The sequence below is a fragment of the Anopheles bellator genome, chromosome 1 (assembly GCF_943735745.2).
Source record: "Anopheles bellator chromosome 1, idAnoBellAS_SP24_06.2, whole genome shotgun sequence".
Taxonomy (NCBI): domain Eukaryota; kingdom Metazoa; phylum Arthropoda; class Insecta; order Diptera; family Culicidae; genus Anopheles; species Anopheles bellator.
Genome location: NC_071285.1, coordinates 22,820,971 through 22,848,890, shown reverse-complemented (window position 1 = coordinate 22,848,890; position 27,920 = coordinate 22,820,971). Strand labels below are relative to the sequence as shown.

At 41.9% G+C, this 27,920-nt stretch overlaps 4 protein-coding genes across 4 annotated transcripts; 2 read left to right on the top strand and 2 right to left on the bottom strand.

The window, feature by feature from the left end:
- Positions 1–547: 547 nt before the first annotated feature.
- On the top strand, positions 548–1,332 carry LOC131210122 (galectin-4-like). Its single transcript, XM_058203327.1, has 3 exons — positions 548–684; positions 773–855; positions 917–1,332. Exons 1-3 carry the CDS (start codon positions 658–660, stop codon positions 1,236–1,238), a joined length of 432 nt encoding a protein of 143 aa, XP_058059310.1. The 5' UTR covers positions 548–657; the 3' UTR covers positions 1,239–1,332.
- Position 1,333: 1 nt separating this feature from the next.
- LOC131210133 (galectin-7-like) lies at positions 1,334–2,393 on the bottom strand. Its single transcript, XM_058203338.1, has 3 exons — positions 2,299–2,393; positions 2,147–2,229; positions 1,334–2,061 (listed from the first exon to the last, which is right to left on the bottom strand). The coding sequence occupies exons 1-3, from the start codon at positions 2,323–2,325 to the stop codon at positions 1,740–1,742; spliced, it is 432 nt and encodes a 143-aa protein (XP_058059321.1). The 5' UTR covers positions 2,326–2,393; the 3' UTR covers positions 1,334–1,739.
- A 227-nt stretch (positions 2,394–2,620) lies between these two features.
- LOC131206627 (32 kDa beta-galactoside-binding lectin-like) lies at positions 2,621–4,534 on the top strand. The gene is made up of 3 exons (XM_058199249.1): positions 2,621–3,076; positions 3,146–3,228; positions 3,295–4,534. The coding sequence occupies exons 1-3, from the start codon at positions 3,044–3,046 to the stop codon at positions 3,617–3,619; spliced, it is 441 nt and encodes a 146-aa protein (XP_058055232.1). The 5' UTR covers positions 2,621–3,043; the 3' UTR covers positions 3,620–4,534.
- Positions 3,878–27,771, bottom strand: LOC131205386 (formin-like protein). The gene is made up of 11 exons (XM_058197461.1): positions 27,664–27,771; positions 27,445–27,588; positions 20,993–22,631; positions 12,947–13,030; positions 10,813–10,899; positions 8,087–9,851; positions 7,709–8,001; positions 7,117–7,569; positions 6,943–7,044; positions 6,733–6,861; positions 3,878–4,980 (listed from the first exon to the last, which is right to left on the bottom strand). The coding sequence occupies exons 3-11, from the start codon at positions 21,320–21,322 to the stop codon at positions 4,768–4,770; spliced, it is 3,456 nt and encodes a 1,151-aa protein (XP_058053444.1). The 5' UTR covers positions 21,323–22,631; positions 27,445–27,588; positions 27,664–27,771; the 3' UTR covers positions 3,878–4,767.
- Positions 27,772–27,920: the final 149 nt, after the last annotated feature.

Sequence of the window (27,920 nt, the reverse complement as noted above, 5' to 3'; positions counted from 1 at the left end):
GTGGCAGCAAAAATATAAAACGAAATGTGAAACGTATTAACGTTCGAGTTTTTGGTCCGAGAAAATAGAAATAGAAGAGAAATAAATTGATTTCTGAATATTTTTTTCCATTTATTTCGATTTTGTTGCTTTACCAGCAAATAAGAACAAAGCGTTTGCCAACAGTGTTTACGGTCGGATTCGCCGTTGGCCGGCCCGTAAACTTTTTGGCCGATGCGTAAACAGTTTGGCATTACAAATTAATTTTACGCTTGTTTTTACGCTTCGTGTGGCCTCCCAGATACACTTATTTTGTGTAACACATGCATGTTAGAAACATGGTCCAATCAATCCCATCAAAATACTTCGACCTATAACAAAATTAATCCAGCTCTACTGACTATATAAAATGTAAGAAGCGTACAAATGCTACACATTCGTTACAAATACATCTGTCATGGTTGATTCATATGCAGGCATGAAGAAGATAAGGCTCAAGATAACCATTACTAGGAAACGGTACTTATCTTGGACCCGATACACTTTTTTACGATACACCGTTACTGATGCGGCACGAAATCGTAATTGAACCATACTTTGGATCGAACCTTAGAGTGGATCGGTTGAATCTATTGATTCGCTTCAGAACAGCAAAGGGCTAATTTGTATTGTGTAACAATGTCTCAACTACCAGTATTTAATCCCGTGAGTATCGTGTTGACATAGAAAGCATAGCTCCGCACGCATATCATTCTTATCTTACTGGAACCCATTTTGCATACTCCGATTGCAGCCAACGCCCTTTTTGGCACATCTTCCCGCTGGCTTGGGAATCTACCGGAAAGTTACCATTCGTGGACGGATGACTCATGATCAGTGAGAAACACGACTCCTTACAAAGTGTGTATGCCTCCAGTGACATCTGCTTTGATTACAGATTCAACATCAACCTTCAAACTGGGCCGAACACCAATCCGCGCGATGATACGGCCTTACACATCAGCATTCGACCACGGGACGGTGTGATCATCCGTAATTCTGTACAATTTCGCAACTGGGGCATCGAGGAGCGATTTGGCGGTTGTCCTGTGATAAAGAAATCCTACTTCGATGTGACCATCACGGTGAAACCGGACAGCTTCGGAATCGCAGTGAATGGAGCCCATTACTGTGACTTCAACCACCGTATGCCATACGCCTCGATACGCTTTGTTCACATCGGCGAGGGCGCCAAGGTCGACGCAATACTGTCGGAATGAAAGCTTAATTTCGCTCGACTGCTGCGTGTTGTTTCGAAACACAGAAAACAAAATAAAACCATGTCATTTACTTGCTAAGCCGTGAATAGATATTTACTTCCAAAGCGTTTACTTTTCCGTTGCGTTTGCAGTCTCCGTCAGGTCAGGCCGTATGCGATTTGGCTGGCACCAAAAGTAGATTAGTTTTAGATGTACAATGATTTGCAATTTTGACAGTACGGTTTTTTCTTCTGATAACGCAAATATCTTTTTGGAGATTATTCGAACGATAACATCAGTGCCACTGGCTGGAGTGATAACGAGCGCAAATTGTTGAAACAAAGTTTGATGGCGTTAAAGCAAACAAACGTTTAATTTTTCAAATTACTTAACTTCTTATTCTGTAAGAAACAAACACACATACGTACACGAAAACACGGGCAAAAATATAACTTATCCGCTGAACAACGTTCGCAACAACTTAAGTGAACGGGCAGTGCTTTACGTCGGGCAGTCCTACTTCTACTCAGTTATGATGGCATCGACTTGTGCACCAACGCCCGTATGAATGAATCGCACCGAAGCGTACGGTAAGCGATGATTGAAGTCACAGTAGTGGCACCCGTTCACGGCGATACCATAGCTGTCCGGTTTCACCGTAATGCTGACATCGAAATACGACCGCTTCTGTACCGGGCAGCCTCCGAAGCGTTCCTCAACACCCCAACTTCGGAACTGGTACGTGTTGCGCACGATCAGGCCTTCCCGGGGTCGTATGCTTATGTGCAGCGCCGCATCATCACGAGGGTCTACGTTTGGACCACACTGAAGATTAATGTTGAACCTATGCCACAAATCGGAGGGCTTGGAATTAGGTATGTCCCGTGTTTCAAATGAGCGATTTGCATGGGTGCTGCTGCTGTACCTACATGTCGTGTGTCATTCGCCCCCGGATGGTTATCTTACGATACAGACCCAGTCCTGTAGGTAGCAGTCCAAGAAAAGGCGATGGCTGAAAGAAGAACCAAGATTATTCCAGTTAGTCAAAGCGTCAAAGGGATCGGAAAATAACAATATTTACCGGATTGTACACGGGCAGCTGTGCCATGTTCTCAGCAGTGTGTAAGGACGCTGATGCCAGACAGCAAACTGTCCAGAGGTTCGTGTGCTGTTTGCTGAAATTTTCGAAACATTGTTCCGATCTGAACCGATTGTGAATTATCGCTACCAACGGTGAGTCAGTAATGATAAGACACGATAGCGGAAATCGATAGGGAGGAACCACTGGAGTGTTTGTGTATCGATAGCCTGGCACTATTGCACAACGGTTCGTTTCGATGCTGATTTTGTTTAAGTTTTTGTGGAGGTATGATTTGTCAAACGCATGTTTGTTAATAATGGTTCATCCAGTACCAGTTGCAAGATAAAGTATATCAAGCGATAGAAACATAAGAAAAGCTGTACGATTTACAAGCGATTTACTTATAGATGATGCTGAGATTCCAAATTATTTAAAACAACGGTGATTCGGTGCTATTCATAGCACGGGGCAAAGAAAAGAAAAAACGTTTTGGTTGGATTTTTAACAGTGCACAAAATAAGATCAAGAGAATCTAACTTGCGGTAAAGGTAGATAGTGAGGATAATAAGAATCCTACGCCACGTGATCGATAAGATAAAATAGCACACCTTAAATACATGGTGCCTAGAGCTGCACAGGCACAGTTGCGAAATTTATAGATCGTCGCGGTTTATTATCTTGTGCATGTTGGAAACATCGTTAATTTAGGCGTTCCGTGTGAAAATTGTAAATATTTTATGACAGCATGGCATCAGTAATGCTACCACTGTTTAATCCGGTAAGTGTGTTAAACGTAGACTAAGGCGTTTGACAAACTAATTACCTTGAGCATTGAATGTAAAACAAGGATGTTCCCTGCCTGGGTGCCATCCTTGGCGGTCTTCCAGTGGGGAAAAAAATCATCATACAAGGCACGCTGACGAGCAACAGGTTTGAAGATCGAGAGATATATAATTAGAGCTTGTACTATATGCTATACATACCTTTTTCGTTCAGATTTAACATCAACTTGCAGTTAGGGCCCGAGGTTGCTCCACGGGACGATACGGCGCTTCATCTGAGCGTTCGGCCTAACGAACGTACCATCGTACTTAACTCGTACGTCGGCCAATGCTGGCAAGATGAGGAACGCTCTAGCTCCTGCCCGATCGCCATAGGGCAACCATTCACGCTCGACATCAGAGTAGAAGAGTCTTGCTTCGTGATCGTCATCAACGATGAAACGTTTACCACATTTCAACACCGCCAACCGAACGATATGGTAAATTATATTCATCTAGGAGAAGGAGCCACCATCGACGCCGTGGTGGAATCGTTCTAAAGTAAGAGGCATTCCGGCATCAAAACATCTTATTCAGAAAGGATACCGGATCTTACACCGGAATGAACAGGTTCAAGTTCGAGGAGAAGTGCGAAAGTGAAGTGAAGTTGGGTTTATCCCGAGCTTAAATCAAGTTTCTTCAAACTTCGATCGGTTTTCATGTAATCAGGATCGGTTTCTGTTAGGAAATCAGATCGTGTTTGCCTAAAAACTGTTCGAATGTTACAAAAGTGTTTTCTGGAACGCAAAGACTAAAAATGGAAGCTTTCAGTTTATTTACGAAAAATTGTGTAAAACCTTATCAAAGGTGTCATAGTTGCAATTGATAAGCATGAGAAGAAATAAAGATGCTCCTATGTTTGCACCTTTCATTATGTATACCTGCTGTAGATTATAAAACGCAGTTTTACAAGCTTTCTATGATCAGTTTGATATTCGTATTGCCAGTTATTGTAACTCGTTTTATAAGCACCGAAAATTTTACAATTTGCACTGTGTTTGGTTAAAGTCATTGTACACGTGTGAAGTTTTGGACGTTAAAAATTAAACATGTACACATCGGTTAGCAAATGTTGTGCGCTGCATTAAAGCTCGTAATTTAGCATTCGTTTCAATCGCTGCTTTCAGTTTACTTTTAAATGTTTCATATGGAGATAGGTTTTTGAATATCAGTTTAATAGATTACCAAAAATAATATCATCCCGCGGTTTTTTGCTCGACAATAAAAATTGTCATTTGCCCTCCCATGTGCGGTGTATCAAATTGGAAAATATCTCTACTGCAGTTGCTCGATCAAAAGTTCGAATAGCGGAATGTGAATGATAATTCAATCGACATTTTTGAGATGGTGTAGATCTTTTTAGCGTTGGTTTGAATTGTACAACTATGTCTTAAAAGTAAATAAAAAATACTTAAAAACAATGAAAGTTTCATTCAATTGATATAATATGCTTATCAATATTAACGCATAGGAACAGAAAAAACTCTATTGATTATTGATTTGCTTCAAACCATCAATTACTTACACGTTGTGGACAAAACGAAAACAAATTCTCAGATGAGGAAAGTGCTAAAATGCCAAGACAAATGTACAATTTAAAAATAATATTACATTAATCAAACTTGAACCCGATAAACACAACACGTCTTCAAAAGTCTACTTCCTCCATTGTTCTAGAGAGCCTATTACTGTCGATTCGACGGCGCTGACTTCTCCGTACAGCGTCCGCTCTCCGATATGGTTCGTTCTTCAGCCCCAGCAGAATATCTTCCAAAGCTCCATTATATACTTCATCTTGCTGAAGAAGCTTTTTCTCACGCACAGCGTGTGCTTTTAACTTTAATTCGTTGATAACAGCCTCCTGTAACGAAAGTAAATGTTTAATGTCAATGAAACTCGTGCAAAGAATTGTGCAAAATCGCGCATTAGTGGTTCACCGTTCATTAATTTTGAGTGTTCTTTCTTACTGCAAACATGTAGCGGGTTCTATCAGTTTACAACTGTAATAGAGTGTGTTTTATCTACAAACAATAGTTAGACAGTCAACCAGATCATCAAGGCTTTCGATAACAGAGACACGTTTTGAATGACTTGTTTCAATTGTAGATAATTTAGTTGAACCAAGGTGATGTTAATTTTTTCGTGTTAGCATTCATTCAATTAATTAGCATGTGATCAAAACCGATCCAATAATGCGTTTAGATTTTAGTTGTTTTGCAAAACTGTTATGTGCAATAAAATGAAATTAATGTTGCTTACCAACCTTAACCAACATTTAGAACAGATAAAAAAGCACACACACACACACACATATAAATATATATATACACTGCTTAATAGAAAAAAAAGAATCCTTAATACTAACGACTGAACATCGAAATATACCCATTACACAGAAATAGGAAGCCCTGCGTGGAAACACCAGTGTACGGATTTGTTGAATTTCAAAATAATAAATAAATCACACCTTAGCAGAATTCCAATAGGATACCATCACACTGAGTGGAATTATCCAACAGCACAACTAACCAACAGTTATGAAAAGTTTGCATTGTTTAAATAATTACATTCGAAGTTCTATCCAAGCTATTTTAAAACCATGAGTGAATAAGGAATTTCTAAAATACAGTGGATTATAGGCAGAATTTTATAGGTCCTCATTTAACGCCATGTTCCGAATAATAGAATCCACAATGCTTTTGTTTAGTTTGCTGAACTCGCAATGGATGCATCGTTTCTGTGTCCACTTTTTTATTTTACAACGGTTTAAAGTAAAACCGTCCAACAATGTTAATTTCTTCGAAGGATCTGCCACATGAGAAGCTTGCTGTAGTACACGTTAACCTAAACATATTTGGTTGAAATTGGTTTCAATGCATCATACACATTGTAGTATGCCAATTTAGAATATTGTTATATTACTGTCTGTATAACAGGCATTTTTTTATTATTATTCTAACGTTTTTTCTCTTAAAAGAACGAACCGAGCCGTACTTATATTTTAACGGTTTATTATATATATATTTCTTTTAAATATAGTACTATAACGCAAATATACCCTAGACGTGATCATTTTCAAAAAGAATTGGTGGATCGATGATAATATCTGTGATCGGATGTAAACCAAAACAAAGATAAAACGAAATAATGAGAACTACTTAATTTCTCTGTCTATAAACAGAAGATATACTATAGAAACACTATTCAAGATATCGCATTTGAAGCAGTATACTAATACCAGAAAAAAAGATTTGAACAAAGTCCAATAATGAAGAATGTCCGACTGCGAAAGGGACGTAACCGAAAATGTATATTAGTAGTAGTAGAATGTATAGGAATTATAAACCAAACCAAAACACACACCAAGCAGAATACGTAAAACAGCTACCATTCCAATTGGACACACACTATACGTTACTCTAAAATATGAATTTGTTATGCACGTGTCACTTTGCTAGTGTGATTGCTGGGGTTTGTTCCGTAAAGCTATCTATTTAACGCTTGTGATACTCGTCCCGAACATGTTTTGCAGTTCCCGGTTCATGTGGGTTAAGTTTTGCAGAAAGCTAGTCGACAACCGAAGAGGGTTGCCGACGTCGGCCAGTGATCGTACCTGTTGTTTCTTTTGGCTATTAATTTTATTGTTACGCAGCACCACCTGCTCATCCTCATCCTTTTTAACGGATGCTTGCAGTGCGGCTGCTTCCAGCCGTCGTCGTTGTTCGTTTTCCTGATCACATGTCTGAAACCCAGAAAAATGCTCGATTGTTATAATTTAACCCAGGCAGAACAGGACGAGATGCCGTGCGGGAAGTAACCCTACCTTAAAGGCTCGTACAAAACGGACTAGTAATGAGAAGAATGCATTCGCATCGGCATTTCTGGATGACTCGCCAAAGTATTCGATACATTCTTTGAATGATTCCTGACAAAAAATGAGAATAAAACGGATTGTTATTGACGAATCATCGATTAGTGTATTATTTAATGTACAAACCTGTGCTGTTTTACATTCAGACTTGATCTTTTTCAACTTCTCTTCCGAGTTTCCCAGAAAATCACGCAACACGTGGCTGTGGATGCCTTTACCACGCAACTCGGCTTCTTTTCGTACTGTTTCCATGCCTTTTTCCAGTTCGTTCACGTCGGAGATGAGCATCTCAAGCGATACCTGGGCCGCTTTGTCGGTACAAAAAAGTTCTGTATCAAAGTTCATTAACTCGGGAAACTTTTGTCGAATAGTGGCTACAATGTAGTGCATCAAGCTCATGCGCTTGTCGTTGGATTTGGTGTCGAGCAGCGTGTCTAGGGACTGCAACTTGAAACCGTACGCCGGGCCGCGTTTGCTGCTGTTTAGATAGTTTCCGAACGCCAGTATCACTTCGAGCACTGCGCGGAACTTCTTGGACGATTTTATCGAGGACGAGGCTGAGATGATCGAATACACTTGCTGCAAATTTGGTGACATAAATTTTAAAAAATTCATTGAAATGACAAAATTGACATAAATCCTCCTGTAACAATCACACCTATTGAAAGATTATCGACATACTAGAGAGAGGCTTTTAGTTTCCTTTCGCATAACTTACCGGACTAATTAGATGCAAGCAATCGAAAAAGTTGCCAATGTAGTTCATGATCGAGAGTTTGGATGAAATTCGCTCCACTTTCGTTAGCTGTAGCATAAACTTGTCCTCTTCGGTTAACTGATTCAGATCCTTCTTCTCTATCACATACTCCTTATACAACTTCTGTTCCTGGTCCGTTGGTGTTATCTTCTGTAACAGTTCTACGTTTTCCAGCGATAACAGCTTGAGATCGAGATTGTTGATCGCCTTGATAACCGTCTCAGCCGGCATTTCCAATTTTCGTCGAGATATTGCTACACAAAGGACGACGAAAAAGGATGCTTGAATCGTGGCTGCGCATTTAAACATTTGATGTGGTCGTTCAACTACAATACTTACCAATGTTTCTTAGTCTCGTGTGCTCAAGCAGTGAAATATGCTCGGGCTTTTTGAATCGCTTGCTAGGGAATGTGGACAAACCATCCATATCACAGCTTCCGTTGGTAACTGGACCACCCATACCGATCTTGAACCGTTCCTCAAAGTCAACGAAATCGATCTGCCGATGCAGTTTCTCATCGTCCAATTCGTTGAATATCGTACCGCGTACCTGGTTTGGTTTCAGTGCAACCCAGTTTAACGTTGGCAGTTTGTACTTCGGCTGCACTTTGCGCTTGATGGTCATCGCACCATCCGTGCAGTGGAGTGCCCCGTTATGTCCACCGCCTCCCATAGGCGGTGGCACAGGAATGAACGTCGGAGGTTTCGGAGGAGCTCTCGGCGGCTCACTACCAGATGGCGGTGCCGGAGGACAGGGTGGTGGCGGAGGCATGGGAACAACAGACGGAGCTGGCGGTGCCGGGGGAGGAGGTATAGGGGGTGCTTGTTGGCTAACTCCACCGCTATTGCTGCTGCCACTACCGGTTGGGCTGAGCTCGGACAGACCACCTTTGGCCAGTAGGTTTGAAACGTCCGCAATAGACGTTCCTTTCGGCAGAGTTTTGGTCAAATTTTCCAGCTCCAATAGCATCGACTGGCGGCTCTGCGATTCCTGTTCGTGCTGTTTGAGAGCCCGTTTCAGTTTGATAACTTCATCCTCGACCACCAGCTGCTTTTGATACAGCTCATCACGCTCATTCCTCGTACGGCTCAGTTCAGCTTCTAGTTCGCCGATCTTGAACAGCGCTTCCCGCTCAATTTCACTGGCTTGATCCAGAGCACGACCCAATTCGTCCTCTAACTCATTTACGCGCTCCAGAGCGGCCGTTTTCGTTTCACTGTCCTCCATCAGGGCAGCCACGTCGAACACATTATCTAGGTATGCGGAAATCTGTACGTGTAGCTCCTCGGATTCCGTCAGTCGCAGCTTCTCGAGATACTCATCCAACCCGAGAGCAGTAAACTCGTACTGGAGGTGCACACGATAGTTCATGTCCTCTACCGAGTGGACGACAATGTTGACAAACTGCATGCATGCTACCATGAAGTCAATGTTGAACAGCTCATAGTTCATGAAGTACTCCATCAGGGTCTGAAAACGACGCTGTTCCGAGCACACCTTCTTAAAGTTGTCGAACGCGAAAAGAATGATCTCGTGACCGCCCTTTACCAGGCAAATAGCGGCCAGCAGTTCCAGCACCAGCGCCTTCGTGCGAAGCGATTTGTGGATCAAGCTGAGTGCGATGCAATTGATGGCTTCCCGGTGCTGTATGACCATATTGAAACCGTATTTGTTGTTCATGATCGCACGCATGCACATGATGCACACATGAATATCGTCCGTCGTGAGTCCCATATTGAGCTTGGCGATGTGCCTCGAACGACGCTTGATGCTAGGACTGTCCATCATATCACCCAATCCTGGTCTCATAAAACCGTTCGGGATCGACTTATGGTTGGTTTCGTTGCTTCCGAATGAGTTGTTGCCAATGTTTAGACCATCCTTCGGGTTGAGACCTTCGTCCGATTCCGATTTTGCTTCTTGAATGCGCTGTTCGTGGCGCATCATAGCCAGCCGGAAGCTGAGGTAATCGATCAGCGCATCCAAACCCTGGTTTTCTTCATCTAGAAACTCTTTCACCCACTCGATGTGGTTCGTTCGGAGAGAGATTTCTAGGTCGCGTAACACTTGCGTCGACGTTGATTCACCGACCATTTTTCGTTTCTGTAAACAATAAAAAAATTAAAAGAGATAAGTTAGTGAATGAACAGTAAATCCTTAATTCGAAACTACCTTTTTTAATAACGGAAATGAGTGTTTCTATATCCTTGCAATTTACATGATTTCATCAAATTCCATATTTACAACCATTGTCAAAGATTTTTTTAATTGAAACTATAGTCTATAACTATAACTATAACAATATTCATATGATCAATACAAACTCAACAACCGGATTTAGCTTCCTTTCAGTTTGAATTTCAACGTTTAGGGCAGCAGGTCGTTCATCGTTCTTGCTGAACATTGCGTTTACGACAACGAACAACCATGAACCGTGATTGATCCCGGTAATAAAGAAATCTTTTAATGCATTTGATTGTGACCGTGAAGCCGTACAAAATGGTGCTTGTGGTGGGATAGAACGAAAGGCATATGCATCGAATTGAATCGCGGGCCAGACAACGGTTGTACAATGCAATCCGCGGAACAGGCATCCGGGCTGAAGTCTATGTGCTAAAGTCCGTCCGGTTTCCACCGGGCAATTACTTCATATTTCGTAAGCTGATCTCAAAGGTTGGCGCCGATGGCCACCAGCCGTAGCAGCCGCCATAAGTGTAAATCGATAACCAGCTCTATACGGCGATCTCCGTGAACGTCATCAAAGGATTTCTACGTAATAAATTTACAGATATACGTACGGTTCACAAGACTACTCATTTACAGAGCTGGATTCGCATCTGTGAACACGTAGAAAGCGATACGTTCTCTGCCAAAGCAATGTCGCAGATTAAGTAGAGAATATGACAGAGAAGGAACCTATGTAAGATATGTAGGTGCAGGGTTTCGCATCAATGCCGTGTGATTCCGGTGACATAGAAATCAATAAGGAAACTTGAGTCTTGCTGCCAAGTACTGTGATTGCACGTGTCTCATGAGAGAACAAACTGTGGGTTGATTAACTTACCCTATGACTTCGGGAGGCCTTGGGATCCAGATAGGTTCGTAACTTCGTAAGGTAGTGCGCAGGAGGATCTTTAGCATGTACCATTTCCTAAAAACATATAGATAAATTAGATAGAGAAATTGTTAAAATCCTTATTTTGAAACACAAATGAATGCTTTTATTATTTTTATCAAAACTACAATTTGATCAACCAACAGTTCGCTGTGCTTAGAGTACCGTTTGTTCACTACAGAACTTGCAGAACACACTTGCACTCGTTCGCTTGCAGAACACATAATTCGAAAATGTGATATTTTGTTACAACAGTAATTCAATATTTACTGCTTAATATTTTACATGTCAAATTTGATATTCATTTTCCCCTATTAGCTTCAATCACAATCCAATTGGAAATTGATAAAATCATCTAAGTTAGAAAAAAGCTGTTACGTAACGTATTTTTCACGATGTAACATATATATTAGGATAGTATAGTCGACAGTTTGATGGTGTAGTATTGAAAAAAGTACGGTCCAATCTGCCCATAAAAAAGCCTGCCAGCTTCGACATACATTTGCCAGACATAGAATGGGCTTTGAATTGAGAACAAAACGACATAAATTCAAACTTCACAGTTTCAGCTTAAATTTCTATCTTATTTTTAAATTTTAATAAATTTTTAAAGCTTATTTTTAGTTCAATTCAACTTTTTCTCCTCTTTTAAAGCGGAATTAATGTCCGATATAACAAGATTTAGGTGTTTTGAGTGTAATCGGGTCAAATGTGCTTTGATAGGATTGTAATTCGTCATTCCATAGTCTACGTTATCCAAGCCAGTTTACGAATGCCTACTCCACCAACACTAATGGTGAACTGGCAATCAAATCCTCCGTCCAGCACGCACTTACATCATGTTGCGGGGAATGACTTCATCGTAGCCATGTGTAAGGCGTTGCCATGCCGTGTTCAAGGCGTTGGCTAATGTTGAAGATTGATGACCAGAGGTCAGTTGAGTATAGTGGTAGCATGGCGGACTTCACTGAATCACTCCACGAGCATTGTTAAAATGGCACTATTTTAAGCACGTTATCGCACAATTCTGAAGAAGGATAAGAATTTCTTCAACAATGTAAATGAAACTGAAACACTATCAGCTTAGTTATTAATACCACAACGTCACTTTCAGTGTACTGTTTGCCAGCAAAACATTACAGATAACAACATAGAATATAATAAAACTTATTACAATTTTTTCACAGATTTTTGAGTATGTTGTTTTTATGTGTTTTTGTTAACTTGTTTATTTTTTTTTATTTGTATTTTCATAAAAGCCTCCTATGTACGAAAAACCAACACCAATATAGACGGAATAACACTTGACTCTCTTTTTAGGACATAATATTTGTGCCCCAAGGTTATTCGTGTAATTAAGTTTGACCTACTGCAATGCAAACATTGCATGCTACATAATTAATAATTAATGATGGCGTAACCCAACCGTAAAAGTGTGCTACAAAAAAGCTCAAATTTTTATGTCGCTCTTTTTGCACCATGTTATCCTAACCCCACCTCACCAACGCGATAGTTTCGAATTAACCGTCGCAACGTATTGTCTGAACTCAATTAACACAACAAAGCAAATAAATTAAAATTATAAACATTATTGTTGTTTATGAAAAAAAACAAAACAGATCTAGGAAACAAAATGAAAAAAAAGGCAAACTTGCCGTACAAAGAATGAACAAACTATAAACATACAAAAATGATTTCTTCCTATTACGACATTATCTTTGTGTGGTTTAAGATTATTCATGCCACTTTTGACGACAACTGAATTTAAGCCGACATTAGCGGGGAAGTGACATGAGAATTTGTTTACCATTTTTTCACATTGTGCTGGTTACTGACAACAGTTAACTGATTAAACCTTATCCCATACACACATGCTTCAATCTGACGTTAATTAATCAAACACAATAGAATCATATTCATGTCGCAAAAGACAATAACACTCCAAAAATGTGGCCGCACCCAGCTCAAGATTGTGTTAATTACCAGTTGACCATGCGCACACACGTTGCGCATAATCTCACAAGACGAGGGCGGCTGACCACTGTGAGTAAAGTTGCACGCGTGATGGATTGAAGAAACTCACCTGGTCGCATATGATGTCCCATTTTTTTGCATTGTCATAATTTTTCAACAGCTTCGCTTTGTCGGGTGGAAGATCCATAGAGGCCTGTAATGGTTAGATGAGATGTGGGAAAATTGTAATTAGATAATTTGCTGATCATTGTAGTCACTATTAACTAGCAACCTATAAGTTAGTTGGAACATTGGAATTGTTACTGCAAATATTCACATCTATTATAAGAGACACATTGGAGAGCTTGGCTATTTCTATAAGGGTATAGGCGCGCCTCCGATTATGTTTTCAATGTTATTTAATGAAGAATAGAAAATTTATCAATTCACATGCGGAAACCCTTCCGCCGGGTATTATTTGTATCGGCCTTCACACTATTTTACGCATATTGTTCTCATCAAAATGTTTGCTCTTGTTTACGTAAAGAAGTTGCTGAAGCAAAGTTGTGAATCAACTACCTCAGCCTTATGGCTCTGAGGCAACCGTGAGCGTGCTAACGCAAATAAAGACACCACATAATAGTTTGCCCATTCAGCGGTCTATGTTTGGTCTCTGCAGTGGAACACTGGAAGGTTAATTAAGCATAGAGGCCAATGGTCGTAAGCCAACTAGTGCGTTCATAAACCAAACCGTAGCCCTAAATCAGTCTTCTTGAGGTGCCGAGAAAGACCCCTTGCGGTGAAACGTGCAGTCGCCATACGAATACGAATGCAACGATCATTCCACAGATTGAAAGGAGCAACACGTCTGCTCTTCCCCTGCAAAATTCGCAAAGTTTAGACGGGGGCGGATGGCTAGGTTTTACTGACCATGTTTCTTCGTTGCGCAACGAATGATTCATTACCGACTCCAGCGCCGAAGAAGACAGGTTCGTAGTTACGCGACAAGCAAAACCATTCGTAGGCTGCATGAAATTAAAATTTCCACTTGAATTTGAGTACAGTACATCGTAATAAACCGGCGTACGATCGATGAAAGTTCACAGCGAGCGACAAACGCCGTACGTGACGCATAGCATTGAAAGTAACACCAAAAATGGATCCCTGTATTAACGGGTGGATCAATTGCTGTGTAGTAACGGACTAAAAACGCTCTTGGCATCTAATTGCCGTTCGTCGCTGCCCCGTGGAAGCTTAACAACTTGACCCAATGCGGAGTCGCATCTTTCCTGGTGTTATACTGCACGATGATTATACATAAAAAGCTTACGATTTCAATAAAAACAAATTGAAATCTCGATAAAATTATAGTTTTGTGTTGAGAAATTTTGATTTTAATCAATCCAAATTACGGAGTGATAACTGTTTACATTTATGCTGATGGAGTGATGGACCAATAAGGTTTGTTCTTGTATTCAAATTGTTTGTTTTGTATTTCCGTGATAAGAATCGACAAAGATGTAAAATTATCTACTACATTTACTGATTTAGTTAATCGAACTCTAATGAAAGTAGGAGAATCAGATAGTTGTTGTCAGTGTAAGCTTCTTCTCTTCTATGCTTATAAATCACATCAACAGTTTTAGCAAGGGTCCCCGTTTTCACATAAACCACCAACTTCCTTTTTCCAAGAAACAAATAGGGACCCTTGGATCGGTGCTGTGCAGATGGACGATTTCGTTACTAAGCTCCTACAATGCGTGAAATAAACATGGACAATATAGTTTTTGGATTTCTGATGGGTTCTGCATACCAAATCAGAGCAACAATGACATCAGTGACGCCTGATCAGATGCCGCTACGATGATTCACATCTTGATCAAAACAAACTCTCCCTAGTAGAAAAAGAATACCGCTTACCAGCAAAGAGTCATAAGATGTGCGATGGTCACGAATCCACAAACCGTTCAGCAACATGAACAAAAGCTGAGTCTTTCTTTTGCTTTCATTCTTCGTTTTGTAGTGGCACCCAACAAATGTGGCCATTTGGTCATTTAAATCCCGGCCGGAGCCTCCGTGACTATCTGTGTGCATGAATGAACGGCAAATCTGTGTCAGATCGATTACGACCCCATTTGGTACTTTGTAGTACACGTAGAGCGTTTTTCATTCAACTTCGTCTGAAAGAAATTTGTCACTCTTATTTTTACTGAAAACTCTCTCTACAGTATGGTTCAATTTTTTGTATTATGTTTGCCACATTGTTCTGATTTCGTTCGAGTTTTTATTTATGGTTCTAAACGATTCTTTCCTTAAACCAAATTTTGATTTTAAAGTAATAGTTTTTCAGTGACAATATATAAATAACCTAGCTAAGGCTCGATGTCTAATGCAAGTGGACGGCTCAAAGGTAGAACCGGTATTCATATAAACTATTTCGTAATCAGCTTATATACTAGTTTTCAATATACTTATAAAATACTGCCACTCGCAAGGTTGTGGGATGCAAAGCAAAAGAAGGAAACTTGTAGCTGGACAGTGCTTATCGTGGGAGGCATACATTTGGACATCGCACACCGACGCTGATTGAATAAAAAGAAATATTGAGCCCACTTTTTTCATATATAAAATTCATTCGCAAACAAGAAACACTCATTCGCAAAACAAGGAGTAGCTTTACCGAATGACAATTTCGAAATGATCTAAGACTCGATTTTAAGGAAAAAAACGGTATAGAAGTACTTGGTCATCAAAATTTGGACAAATGCAAACATGAACACTCTGTCCATTAGTGTTTGACAGTGTTTCATTTTTGTTAACTAAACATAAACGCTAAAATCGTTTCAACGAAAAATCTTAACCACTCATTGATACAGGTTTAGAAAGCTATCTATCAAATACTTATGTAACCGTTGGCTTGAAACCTAAAATATCGATCGCCTTGACAAACCTGAACGCTAAGCTTAAATCCGTCAACATATCTTTTGTTTGTTTGTGTTCGTAATAACCAAATGTATGGAGCAATGCGTAAAAGTAGTCATGATTTTTTACGCGGAGCAAGTTAGATGTTAGATGTTAACTTCATGTTAGTTTAGTGTTGCTTTTTGTTTTGATCTACCGTTCAATAGTTTGTTTCAGATAATTCAATATTTTAAGTTTTGTTTTGATTTTGTGCAACATTTTTACGTTCCACTACTTCGTTTTTTCATTCAATTCCAATAAAGTAATCGTAGTGTTACAGTAACCATAATAAAGCAATAAAACAGTAATCCAGTAAAGGAACGTTAAAGAGAGTTAAAGGGCATTTTCGTTAAGACCACCATTTAAGTATAACTCAAGATGAGTAATATTTATGTTGCCCGGTTTTTGAAGAAAAGTCACAGAGGGAATCATATTACGGCTTCCGTGTTTATTTCTGGAACGGCGCCTCGGCCATTCGGCTTTGTTTGATGCTATCTGCAAGACGTTCGGGTTCGTAAGCTACGGCCCAACATAATATAGGGCCGAGCGTAACGAAACCGTATGGCCTTTGCAGCTGCTTGAAAATCAAGCATATAAGAGAAAGTAATTTTGTTAAAAATTTGTATTTGATTTGATTTTTTCCATTAAGAGATAGCGAAACATAAATTAGTTCATTTCATTTTCGGGATTACGTTATGTGCACATCAACGTAATGAACAGAAACAATAAATACAATTGTGTTGCAACAATTTGACAATTGTGACTATGAACCTTGGTCTGTTAATTTTTAAAGGTAGAGTACAGCTTTGTTTGATGAGACAAAAAAATTCGACAATACGGTTTTTTGGAGAGTACGCTTTCGGTGGGTGACCTTAATATAAGGCTCAACTGCTTCCGTTAGCGTTAAGCGTTACTGATCGAGAGGCAAGATTTTGTACACATATATAGCATTTCACCGCTCTAACCGCAAGCATTCGTAAACTTCGCGAAAGCCAGCTGGGCATCGAGTTTGATTATTCACTGATAATCTTCACGGTTTGACTTTACGAACGACTTTGCTGTGCCTTCCTTCTAACGGTCCCCTATTTATTGACAAAACTGAGTCCATCTTGCGGCGGCGAAAACAAAGAAGAGATGTGCTCCTTTCCGTTAGGCCACGATGAACATGTTGCCACGATAAGCATCACCCATCAGCCTCTGTTGATGCAGCAGGCCGAAGACTGCTATGAATTTACCAGCCGCTTATCTTGTTTATGTCTTTCATTTCTATTTCTGGTGTCGTCTGCCTGTTTAAAGGAAACGAAGACGATCAATCCACGAACACGGAGCGAGGCCATGACTGAAGTGCACTCTTCACAATCCAAAGAACCTGGCACATATTGTGGCTTACAATGGAGCATTTAGTCTGGGCAATGTTGTACGCATCCAGACAGCACGGCAAATTAGGCACTTCATAAAAGCGGTTCTTTCTGTGGTTTGTGACAAACGATATTCCCTCCTGAACACGGTTTCGGATGTGGTTGACGTTTGCACTAATATAGGCGTAAGTGCGTGCCCCACACCGGTAGTGGTACTCTAGAAACGGTCAAGCGATTGTAAGATTATTCAAGAAAATTATATTCAAAGCGGTTTGAAAAGAAAGCTGGAATGGATTTTTTCCGCAAATTTTGAATTATTTGAAATCGCTATGGCTGTTTGCTCACGTGGCCAGACTTTAACCCTCGCATGATACGGTCGTAGTTCATGGGCTGCGTAAATTTGATTGCCCTACTGGACTGTCGGTCATTTTCATTTAAAACCCTCTTTCACCCATGACCCGCATATTGTCGGTCTGATAAACGGCATCATCTCCCCCCAAGTGACTTTGCTCCTAATGGAGGTTGATAGAGGAACGATCAATTTATTTGCATCTCGTTGCACGCAAATCGCGGGTCTGCTACTGAAACCAAGTCCGTAAGGTATTCGAGTCTTCCGAAACACTAATGCGCACAGTAATGTGAATTTGGTTTTCACAGAGTCAATAATTTTTCAACTATCCGCAGGCCAATGATATAATTTGAAGCGTTGGTGTATGGTTAAGATAAGCTCAGTTGAAAAAGATGCTAAAACATTTGATAAAACTTGCACGCAAAATTGGTTCGATAACATCAACGATAATCAACGATAACATAATCGAATAGCAGATCACTATATAACACTGAATAATAACACTATAAAGAACATATAACACTGAACACTGTAACACTGAATATAACACTGAACACTGAAAAGAACGAGAACAAGATAGTAAATTCTCGAGCAATTTTATTGATAACAAACAGTTCTTCATTGATTCTAGAAAGTTCGGCGGGCATGTATAACGGAAATTTTCAATTCGTTTTACATGAGGTAATTCGGTTGATTATAAGTGAACCTAACACAGTTTGGGCAACAAAATAAACAAACGTGAAAAGCGACAGCAGTGACACCAGGTGGTCGAATGCTGCCATAAATGGATGTTGCTAGGTTGGAACTGTCAAGCATTGAGTGCCAAGGTCTGCTGGTGGGACCAAAATTCAACCGAACGTAGTTTCAACCCTATTCGTGTAGTCACGCTTGAGCTACTTTCCTAAATCTTCGGCATTGAGAGAAACTTCCATTTCCATACACACCGCAGAGCTTGCCATAAAATATATACTTATGGTTCAGTTTCTAAAATTTCTTATCAACTTATCAATTAAGCTCCTGGCTAGTTTATTGGGAGCGTAAATTTTGTATTTTAAAGTTATATACATTAGTCTAAAATGGTATCACATAGAAAGTACCAAGGATTTATAGATTCGTGCTACGCTAAAGAGTCATAAGACCATACTTTCTACTGTTCCCTACCTTGACTTCAAACCTTCACTTTTGCATAAAAAGTGTACAAAGACAATAAAACCAAAGAAAATCCGCAGTCGTGGTGTTTTTAGTACCGCCTGCCTATGGATTTCTGTCACACCGGCATCTGCCGTAGCCCACCTCAGACGATCGTGACCTTTCTACTCAGCCACACGATGTAGAAAGCTTACCCCAATAACCTTTCGTCCACTATGACTAAACTAATGCTTACAGCACAACACAGCATTGGATGCTCCGTTGAGCTGTATGCGCGCATATTATACTTTCCTTGGAGAAAGATAAAACCCAACCAAATAGACGCCATCTCCCGCGTCCTGGCCATATTTTGTTAAACAAACACTGGACCCCATCAGAAGGACTGTAAGCATGTGAGGTAGTTCCGGCTACAGAAGCATCAAACCTGAACTTGTTTCCGTCCATTCTTGGACCGGATGTAAAATTCATTTTCCCTGCAGCCACTACCTCCCCCGTTTATTTTCCGAATACACAGCCCCACCGAAGATCCGGGAAGCCAGGCGTAACAATGAGTCAATATTTATGCATGCTCATCTTTTCCAACGCGCGTCACCAGAGATGTGGCATCGTTTCTCTCGATTGCAGGCATCCGCTTCAGTGACATACTCCACGCCGTACAAAAGCACCCTCCTCTTAAGTAGCATCCTCAAGGCGCAAGGTTCGTCGTCGTGAACGTTACACGAACGGCTTAACCCAGCTGCTTTCATACCAGAAACCTCAAAAGACCGTCTCTCCACAAGTAAGCGAAGCTAAGCAGCGCGAAACCAAAATAACGCGACACCAGCCTCAGTCGCTGGATATGGAACCATGGAGCGTTTCTAGGGGTCGTAAGATATTTTTTGTATCCAGCATCGTTTCTCAGCATTGAGGATAAGAAAAAATAACAACGTGATTCATCAGACGCAGCCACCACGCGTTTTAGAATTCTCACACTCACACACTGACGAGTGCATGAAGTCATAACTCCAACACGAAACTTGGCGGTACTGATGACTCAACGGCACTTCAAACATGCCTGAGAGGAGGAGTTGGCAGAGATAATTAATTCTGCCACATCAACAACCTATCAATAGGGTCGCACTTGGTGCAGTTATTTTACGGCAAGGTAGGCAATTAATCGAAGCAAATGGTGAGCACCCAAAAATAGTGTAGTAATAAAGTAGACCTTGATTGGTTTCGAATTGCTCTGCTGTGCCACTGTATGGGACTATTATTGAATGTTAATTTGATTGATGTTCAATTTATGATGCATTGAAATAGCTGTATCAATGAACTACTATTACAATACTTTATAGTACACGTTGTAATGTTAAGATGTTTTACAACCGTAGTTGGACAAGGTGGAAACAATCTCGTTTTAATTTCTAGAATAAATATATGTATTTTACAGTTAAGCGTAGATATGAATATATTCACGTTTTCTTTAATTATTAAATGTTACAGCTTCAACACATCGTTCGTTTCAAAGAAGGAGCATAAACTTTACCGCATCTTTGGCCTTGCTTCCTAGACGAATACTTTTACAAGTATGTTTAGGGTCCAATCAACAATCCCTGAACATATTTGGGGCCTCCTGCACGGTAACATCCAACGATTCGTAACCTGCGTGTGAATCTACTTGTTTACGGGCATAAATGAAACGTTCACACGCTTCTCAACTCATTTTCGCGCACATTTTCATGCACCGGCAGCAGAATAGGACCTGCTGCGAAAATGCCTGTATCGACCGGTCCAAACGGCAAACGGATGCAGGGAGTTTCCGCCCATTACTTAATATTTTGAAGCTATTAAATTAGCATTTTATGGCGCACCCTATCCATTGGCTGGGAAGGGATGCTACCCACAGAGCCCCCAATGTGTCAACTTCATGTCACGATAGACCAACTGAGTAGAATAACAATGATGCGCATTCTGTCAGCTAGGCAAAGCAACAGCAGCTCAAATTATCCCAATTTGCAGAAAAACAAATCTGTTCCTGCGCACAGCGGGTCGCACACGGCCGACCAACATCGGTGCACAATGTTTGTCTTTTCCAGGAGATTTTAGAGCGACCCTTGGGCCTGTTACCTGAACGCTGTTTTGCATCGAACGATCTTCACACAGATCCAACAGATGATTTTTTCTAGTTAACCCTGCTTTCAGAGGCAAGGAATAGCATGTATCCATTTAACCATAATTATCATACGAAGGGAAAATGGCAGAAGTGCACAATTGAAGGCGTAAGGCAAATTCCCTGCAACTAGCGGCCTTCGCAGGTTATCTGTTATCATGAATACGTGTCATCCTTTTTTTATAGACGAAGAAAGTCCCCGATACTTACCAGCACTTTTGCAAAGCGACGATCCAACTCGCCGCTATCCGGCATGGGCTGTAGATTACGCGATCGTATGCTGGCCTGTCGGACATGGCAGCTGGACGATTTCCAAGTGTCAACACTGGTGCTTCCGGACGGCGACGGAAGTATGGAGCACGGCTGGCGATTGTCCAACACCGGGTAGGAGGCGGTGGTCTCCACAATAACACTATCCTTGCTTTGACGCCCATTGCCCAAAATCATACCACGGCTACCATCGCTCGCTCCGTCAGTTCCGCCAGTGCCATTGCCACTACCGGCAATGCTGTTGACGGCTTTCGACGATGCCAAACCCATTCTTACTGAACCGAACCGAAGGAGCTTCAAAAGCGGCGGCAAGTACACGCAAGTGCACTGTGCGTAGAATTCTCAAATAACAGCGGTTCTGGTGGGGCTAATTGATACGGGATTTCTTACTGCTTTTCACCATTCAAACATAACTGATTCGCCCTCACCCAGCTAACATTCATGCTTCGGTTTAATGCTTATATTTTCCATTTCCGTTTATTCCAACTTTGCTTCACTGCCCACTTATCCGGTACGCACTTCACATCACATTTATCACATTTCGGCCGTTTCTTGCTTCTTAGTTTCGGTTTCCGTTTCACAAGTGCTAGAATTTCCTGCCATACACTGACACATTTGCGCAAACACAACCTTTGCGTTGTTTTCTGAGTTTTTTTTGCGGGGAGTTTCACGTAGCATTAAAAGAAACACTTATTGCATGCAGAAGCTGATCAATTACTTGCTACCATGAAAATGCACGATCAACAACAACGATCATGAAGTGGGTCTTCCATTGAAACTTTGACACACCACACGCAATCCTTCGGACACTTCCTGTGACAAACCACAACGGAGTGGGTGGAAAACACTCTTACACAAGGCTGTGCAGTGCATCACATCACGGTCGCAATCGGTTGCATTCGTCATAAAAATCGCTTCACTCTCGCTCCGCTCAACTTCAAACCCCAGCACGAATTCTGGGACCTTCAGTACGTGCCCAGCACACGATGGTACACGTACGCGCATACATAATTCCGAGCGATCATTATTGCGCGAATCACCCCTACCGGAAGCAAGGCGCGCCATCGGCGAGGTGTTGAGTGGGGTGGCTCCTACCACTACCAATACCGTCACAGCGGTCTGCTGAAAGCATTTCGGCGCAGAATGAGCCGACCCAATCACAGTAATAAGAGCCAGCCGCGCACGGAAGTAGAAGACGCTGAGCAGCAAACGCAAATACGGCTGGAAACCACCGGGGTCAAGTAGTAGTGGGGCGAAATGAACTTCCGGTCTCAAACAACCCTCTTCCAGAAGCCTCGTTGATTCGCGTCGTTCCAGGCGGGCACAAATAGGAAACTGCGATGTTCGTTTATCTTGCACCTTTTTGGCCTTCTGGAGCGGTTCCTTGTGGCTCAGACGTTTACACGTGTTTACGCATCTGTCGGCGTGCCAGTGGTTTGCGTTGGTTGCGTTGATTGCGTTTTGCCACTGTACGTTATACCGGATGATCACGTTTGAAGCGGGGTGGAGATCTTCGTCTTGCTGCTTAACAAACCTCCCACCGCAGCTCTCATTGACACAAGGAAACGAACAACACACTCTGCAATGGGAAGAAAAAATAAAATTAGTGTATGAATTTGTCATTGAGATCTGAGAACTGGGCAAGAATCCTATGGCAAGCGAAGATTTAGCTTAAAACTATGTTACTGAAATGTATATAATTATGTTTCGGCATCCGAAGAAGTGCAGCGACGCTGGCATTGATGCAATTGGCGTTGCAAGAAAGTTGCACATTATTCCATCACACGTTCAGCTGACAACAAAGGCATCAGCATATCTAATCGCCGAGTTTAATAAGTAGTTCAACTTACTCACGTTCTAAAGCGGAACGTGTGTCGACTGCACACTGCAAAAAAAGCCCCGCGCACAGTGTGCTTTGCAGCGTTGGCTTAAATATCAAGGGCTTGCTTCAAAAGTATGCAAAAAATTGAACTCTACGCCAACCACGCGAATACTAAATGGTAAGAAATCCATACAGTTATGCGGTGCTAACACGCCAGCCAACTCCCGACGAGTCGCACCTTCTGACCCGTCAGATTGTAAGACTTTTTGTAAAACCAGGCCCCTGCCAGCGAACCGGTGGCGCCTGACCAAGCTTCGGAAGTACAGTGAAAAAATAATGTTGATCGATCGATACGGGGAAAATGATTGTCCACCAGGGTAGACCATGGTTAAATAAGTAATGGTTGGCTGCAACAGCCAACCGCCACTGAAGCGTAACTTGCATGGCTATGCACTTTTCCATGACAAAACGTCCAGAGGTTTGACGTGAACAACTGAAAAAAGTCCCACGCCACAAAGCGAATAACTCTATTCTTTGTTGAGTAGCTGGCCTTATTTGCTATAAAGTAAGTACAAATTTATAACTAAGATTTGTCGAATTTGGTCCAACATGTATCGAAACCAAACGTGCGTGTTTTGACTCACTTTCCACAGGTTGCACGGCAACACTAAACGAACCTACCGACAACCATAAAAAAGGCACACAATTGGCCAGCAAATCAGGCACGTTACGTTACAGCCCTCGAACACGATTCTTTCCCCTCATAAAAGCTAAGCTTGATCCGCTGACATCGGTAGATGCCGTGACAATATTCACGTGACCTGTGGAACGATTCCTAATGCATCTGTGAAATGCGACCCGCGGAAACTTTACAGGAAACGAGTAGCTTCACTGCTGAAGTCCAACAACGCGTAGAACAATCAATATTTTAAGTGTTTGGAAAAATAGTTTCCATGTTCAACTTTTCACGTTCACCCTATTGTGTGGCTCACGAACACATTAGGCCTACTGCCAAAGAGGTACATATGGTGGGTCCGCTTCGTAAGCCTTTTTTCGGCACTATGTTTGGCGCCCCTGAATCGACGCCCGCCACACCTTTTACCCGGGATCTTCACACGATTGCGGAGCAAAAATCAACCATTTTTCAAACCATTTCCCATTTCCATCACCGGGCAAATTCTGCGTGATTTTCTCTTCCCTTGCGAACAAATGTGTTTTTTTTGTTTTTGTTTTTTTGATGGACCCATATCCAGCCGGGCCGAAAAACAGTTTACTTCTTCCGCCTCTGCCGCGGCTGAGTCGATCTAGGCGAAAAAAAAAGCCTGAACTCGATTATATTTCGACATTTTTCGCTCTTCGTGGTTCTGCTCACAAAATTCCGTGCAACAACGATTTAGTGCAATTAAGGGAACACTGATTGATGGTTAAGCTTGAGCAACACGAGGCTGTAGGTTGATTCGAAAATCATTAAATGATACAATGTCAGAAACGCTGTCGCGAGGAGCTTAAATGAAATTTGTATTGTTGTGTAAAACATGGTTATAAAAAATCTCAGACGGTGCCGATTGGTCTTAATGTATAAATTTCCACTAAATTCCGCCATTGCATATTTACTTTAGTTAGTGATAAATTATATTGTTTGATGTTCTTGCGTAGTCTGTGAAAGATTTCCGGAGTTGAATGAATGATAAAATTTGGCATGGATGAACTTTGAAGAGATCTGAAACGAACCAGTGCATCTGACCATAACGTTTCTAGCGCTCTATGGGCCATAAACGTTCCACAGAGAGCCGCGATGGGTTTGATTTTAAACTTATTTGAAGCACAAAGCAAATGCATTTGTGGGAAAGTAGTTTGAGTGAGGCGCGGTAGAGTAGTGGGAGCCGACCGAACACAGATACAGTGGGCGTCAGATATGCACCATATGCTTGACAAATGCAGCAAATGGAACCGCAAGGCGAGGAACAAAAACCAGATTAAGTAGTGCATCCAGACATAAATTTCGAACCTCGTGAACCCCGAGGGTTGCATAGCAACGGCGCGAACGCAGGCTGCAGCCAGACACACGCAACCCGTACTGCGTACAGGCACCACAAACACATCGCCCGAATCGTTGAACACAAACACAGTGTACGAAACCATTGAACTTTGTACCCCTCGACAACCTCACCCATTCCGACACTCTTCACTTGACACCCGCTGCAACGGAATCGATGGTGCATCAGTGGCCAGCATCAGATGAGATCGCACCGTCAATGCTTCGGCGGTCAAACTGGGTGATGCTGACTGTAGGAGGTCGAGGAACGGCTAACCCGAAAACCATAATGCACAACACATCTCCTCGGTCATCGACGAAACCAACATAAGTAATGAATGAATGATGCGAGCGATACGAGGGCGACAAAGCTGACTCGGCAGATGAAGTCTTCAGACGGTAAGAAACCGCTTCTATGCCGTTTGTTTTTGGGGCGAGCCAACAGACGGTCCTCACATAACACCACATGGGGCTCATTGGCTTATGGGTCGGCATGGCCCAATATGTGGACGGTAGACAACTAACGATCGCTTTCAACCATGGTAGAGCCTCTGCCTTAAAAGTTAACTACATACAACGAGTTGCTGGAACAATTCAAATAAAAAAATACTAGATTAAGTCTTCAATGTATAAGAACTAAAAAGGGCTTCCATACCCCAACTTGCAATAATACACATCCTACAAAATTGATTCATTAGTTAGACGGGAAGTTCGTTAATCGTAGAGGTAAGGCTCGCAGGTTTGTTAGTGTACGTGGCAGATATCTGTAGTCGATGCCACATAGGAAGAAAAATGCATAAAAATATTGAAAATTGAGATGGTGAAAGAACCCGGAAGAAACTCATCGACGAAACGCTGGCACGACGAGGCTGTGGAATGTCGTGTGCATGCGTAGCGATGGCAAACAAGAACCGGCTTTCTTCTGGAGCCACTGTTTTGATCTTTGTCTCACGGGCCTCATCTTCGCCGCCTTTAGGCCAACAACACCGCCAGCCGACGAGAAGAATCAACATCGCACCAACATCGATCGTCTTAACAGATCAACTTTCATTCATGCGACCCGACTGGCAACATCCCTCGCCGCCCCTTCAACCCGCCAATATCTCACTAACACGGAAATACTGAGGTCAACGCTAAAAACCGGATCGCTTGAAAAGGGTGGCCTTTGATGAACCGGGTATAGAAGGAATTCCAAAGAAGCGGAGCCCACAGCACGACGGTTCACTGTTTCCAATATTCAGACTGATTGTAAACAGATTAAACCGTGGAGAATCATTTTTGAAACAACATTCGTAACACACCTCAAAATCACACGAAAACGTCCAGACAGTATCCGCGGGGCCGGCGAACTAACTCCGCCTAAGGTATGTGACCAGCATCACCGGGTGGAACGTGATTTGGCGAGCTTTATCGCATGGCGAATCTAGTAAGTTGCATTTGCGGCCACATTGCAGCGAACGATGTGCATTCCACGTACACAGCCATACAAATTGCTGCACAGAACCAGTTTATTTGCATGTCTCGCTTCCACGCGGTGCTGCAGCTGGCATCCTGATGGGTGCATATCCTTTGGATTGAGACACACCACACACCAACACTGCCAAACAACGCGTAACAGTGCGAAAACGTGAAACTGTAGTAGGTGCCACCAAAATGTGCATTGTCTGGCGCAATACACATTAGAATTTGGCCAACTGCATCACTGGGCAGAGCGTTTTGGAAGTTTAACTTCTCAAAACACACACACCTACGCGAGCTGTCCTTTGGAAAACACTGCTTTTAACACCACTACACGGATCGAAGGGCACGTACGAAAGGGTAACACGCCGGCTCGTTTGTTATGTCTGGCACGTAAGATGATGAATGTCTGAAATTTGAGTTCACGGTTCCACTGCGAAGTTATTTCATTTCTTGGTGCATCGCATCGTGGGATCGCGGTGCGCCACTCATACGAGGCCTATTAGCTGCACCCTTTTGACGAAGAGAGACGAATGATAAAAAATTAATATGAATGTTTCGTGGAATGGCTACAAGTGTTTGCACGATTGCAGCTAACTGTAAACCTCGAGTGCATCCAATCCATGCTTTCAAAGCAATCAATCGATGACAGATTCATCGATAACAGACAAAGGAAAGGTCCAAAGGAATCCCGGGAAGCGATAGTCATTCTCCGAGGACACGCATCTCGGTCGGTGACTCATACTCACGTCGATCAGAACACTAACATTGCACAACACTAAACGACGACACGCGGCAAAAGGAGCTCGGTTTCCGTGGATACTCTTGCCTTAACGATCATACATTTTTCGGGGAACGGGCGAATGAGGCTGTAACATTCAAATGAGAGCATAAACATCGGCCATCTCAACCAATAACACCGTTTATGTTTTGTCCGCGTCGGCGTCTTCACTCAACAGGTTAGTGGTGACATTCATCAGATCCGATTGATACGCTACGAGATCTTCTGACTATTAAGTCACGATCTAAATGGAACCGATCTTGTTTAACGCTCTGCGCTGGACCACAACAACGAACCTTGAAATGCGCGACAAATACAGCTTTACGCAGCACGCTCCGAAGAAGGAGAGAATCCGTCTCCGTTGGATCCGCTGGAACACACAGTGCGTACAAGCGCACTTTTAACTGCTGCTACATTCAATTCACTCAAATTCAGCGATGCTACAAGCCACCAGATTTTGGGAAACCAGTTAACATAGCATAGATGTACACATATGCGTTAAATCTTAAACTCACTCAGTTTACCGCTTCTCACTTAGAAAAGAACGCACGATCAGTTGATAACGAAACATAACAACCCAACTAAATAACCGAACTCCGCCGCTGTTGTTGTTATTATCTTTATTACAGAGAGATTTTGAGCCTGAAGCTTCTTTCGTCTCTTTTTGCAGGTTTTTCTATTGTTTTGGATGGTTTTGTTGGTTTGTTGGTTTGAAAATGAGACAGGAGATTTCTTTTTACGATGGCGCCACCAGTTTTGAGCAGAGACTAGG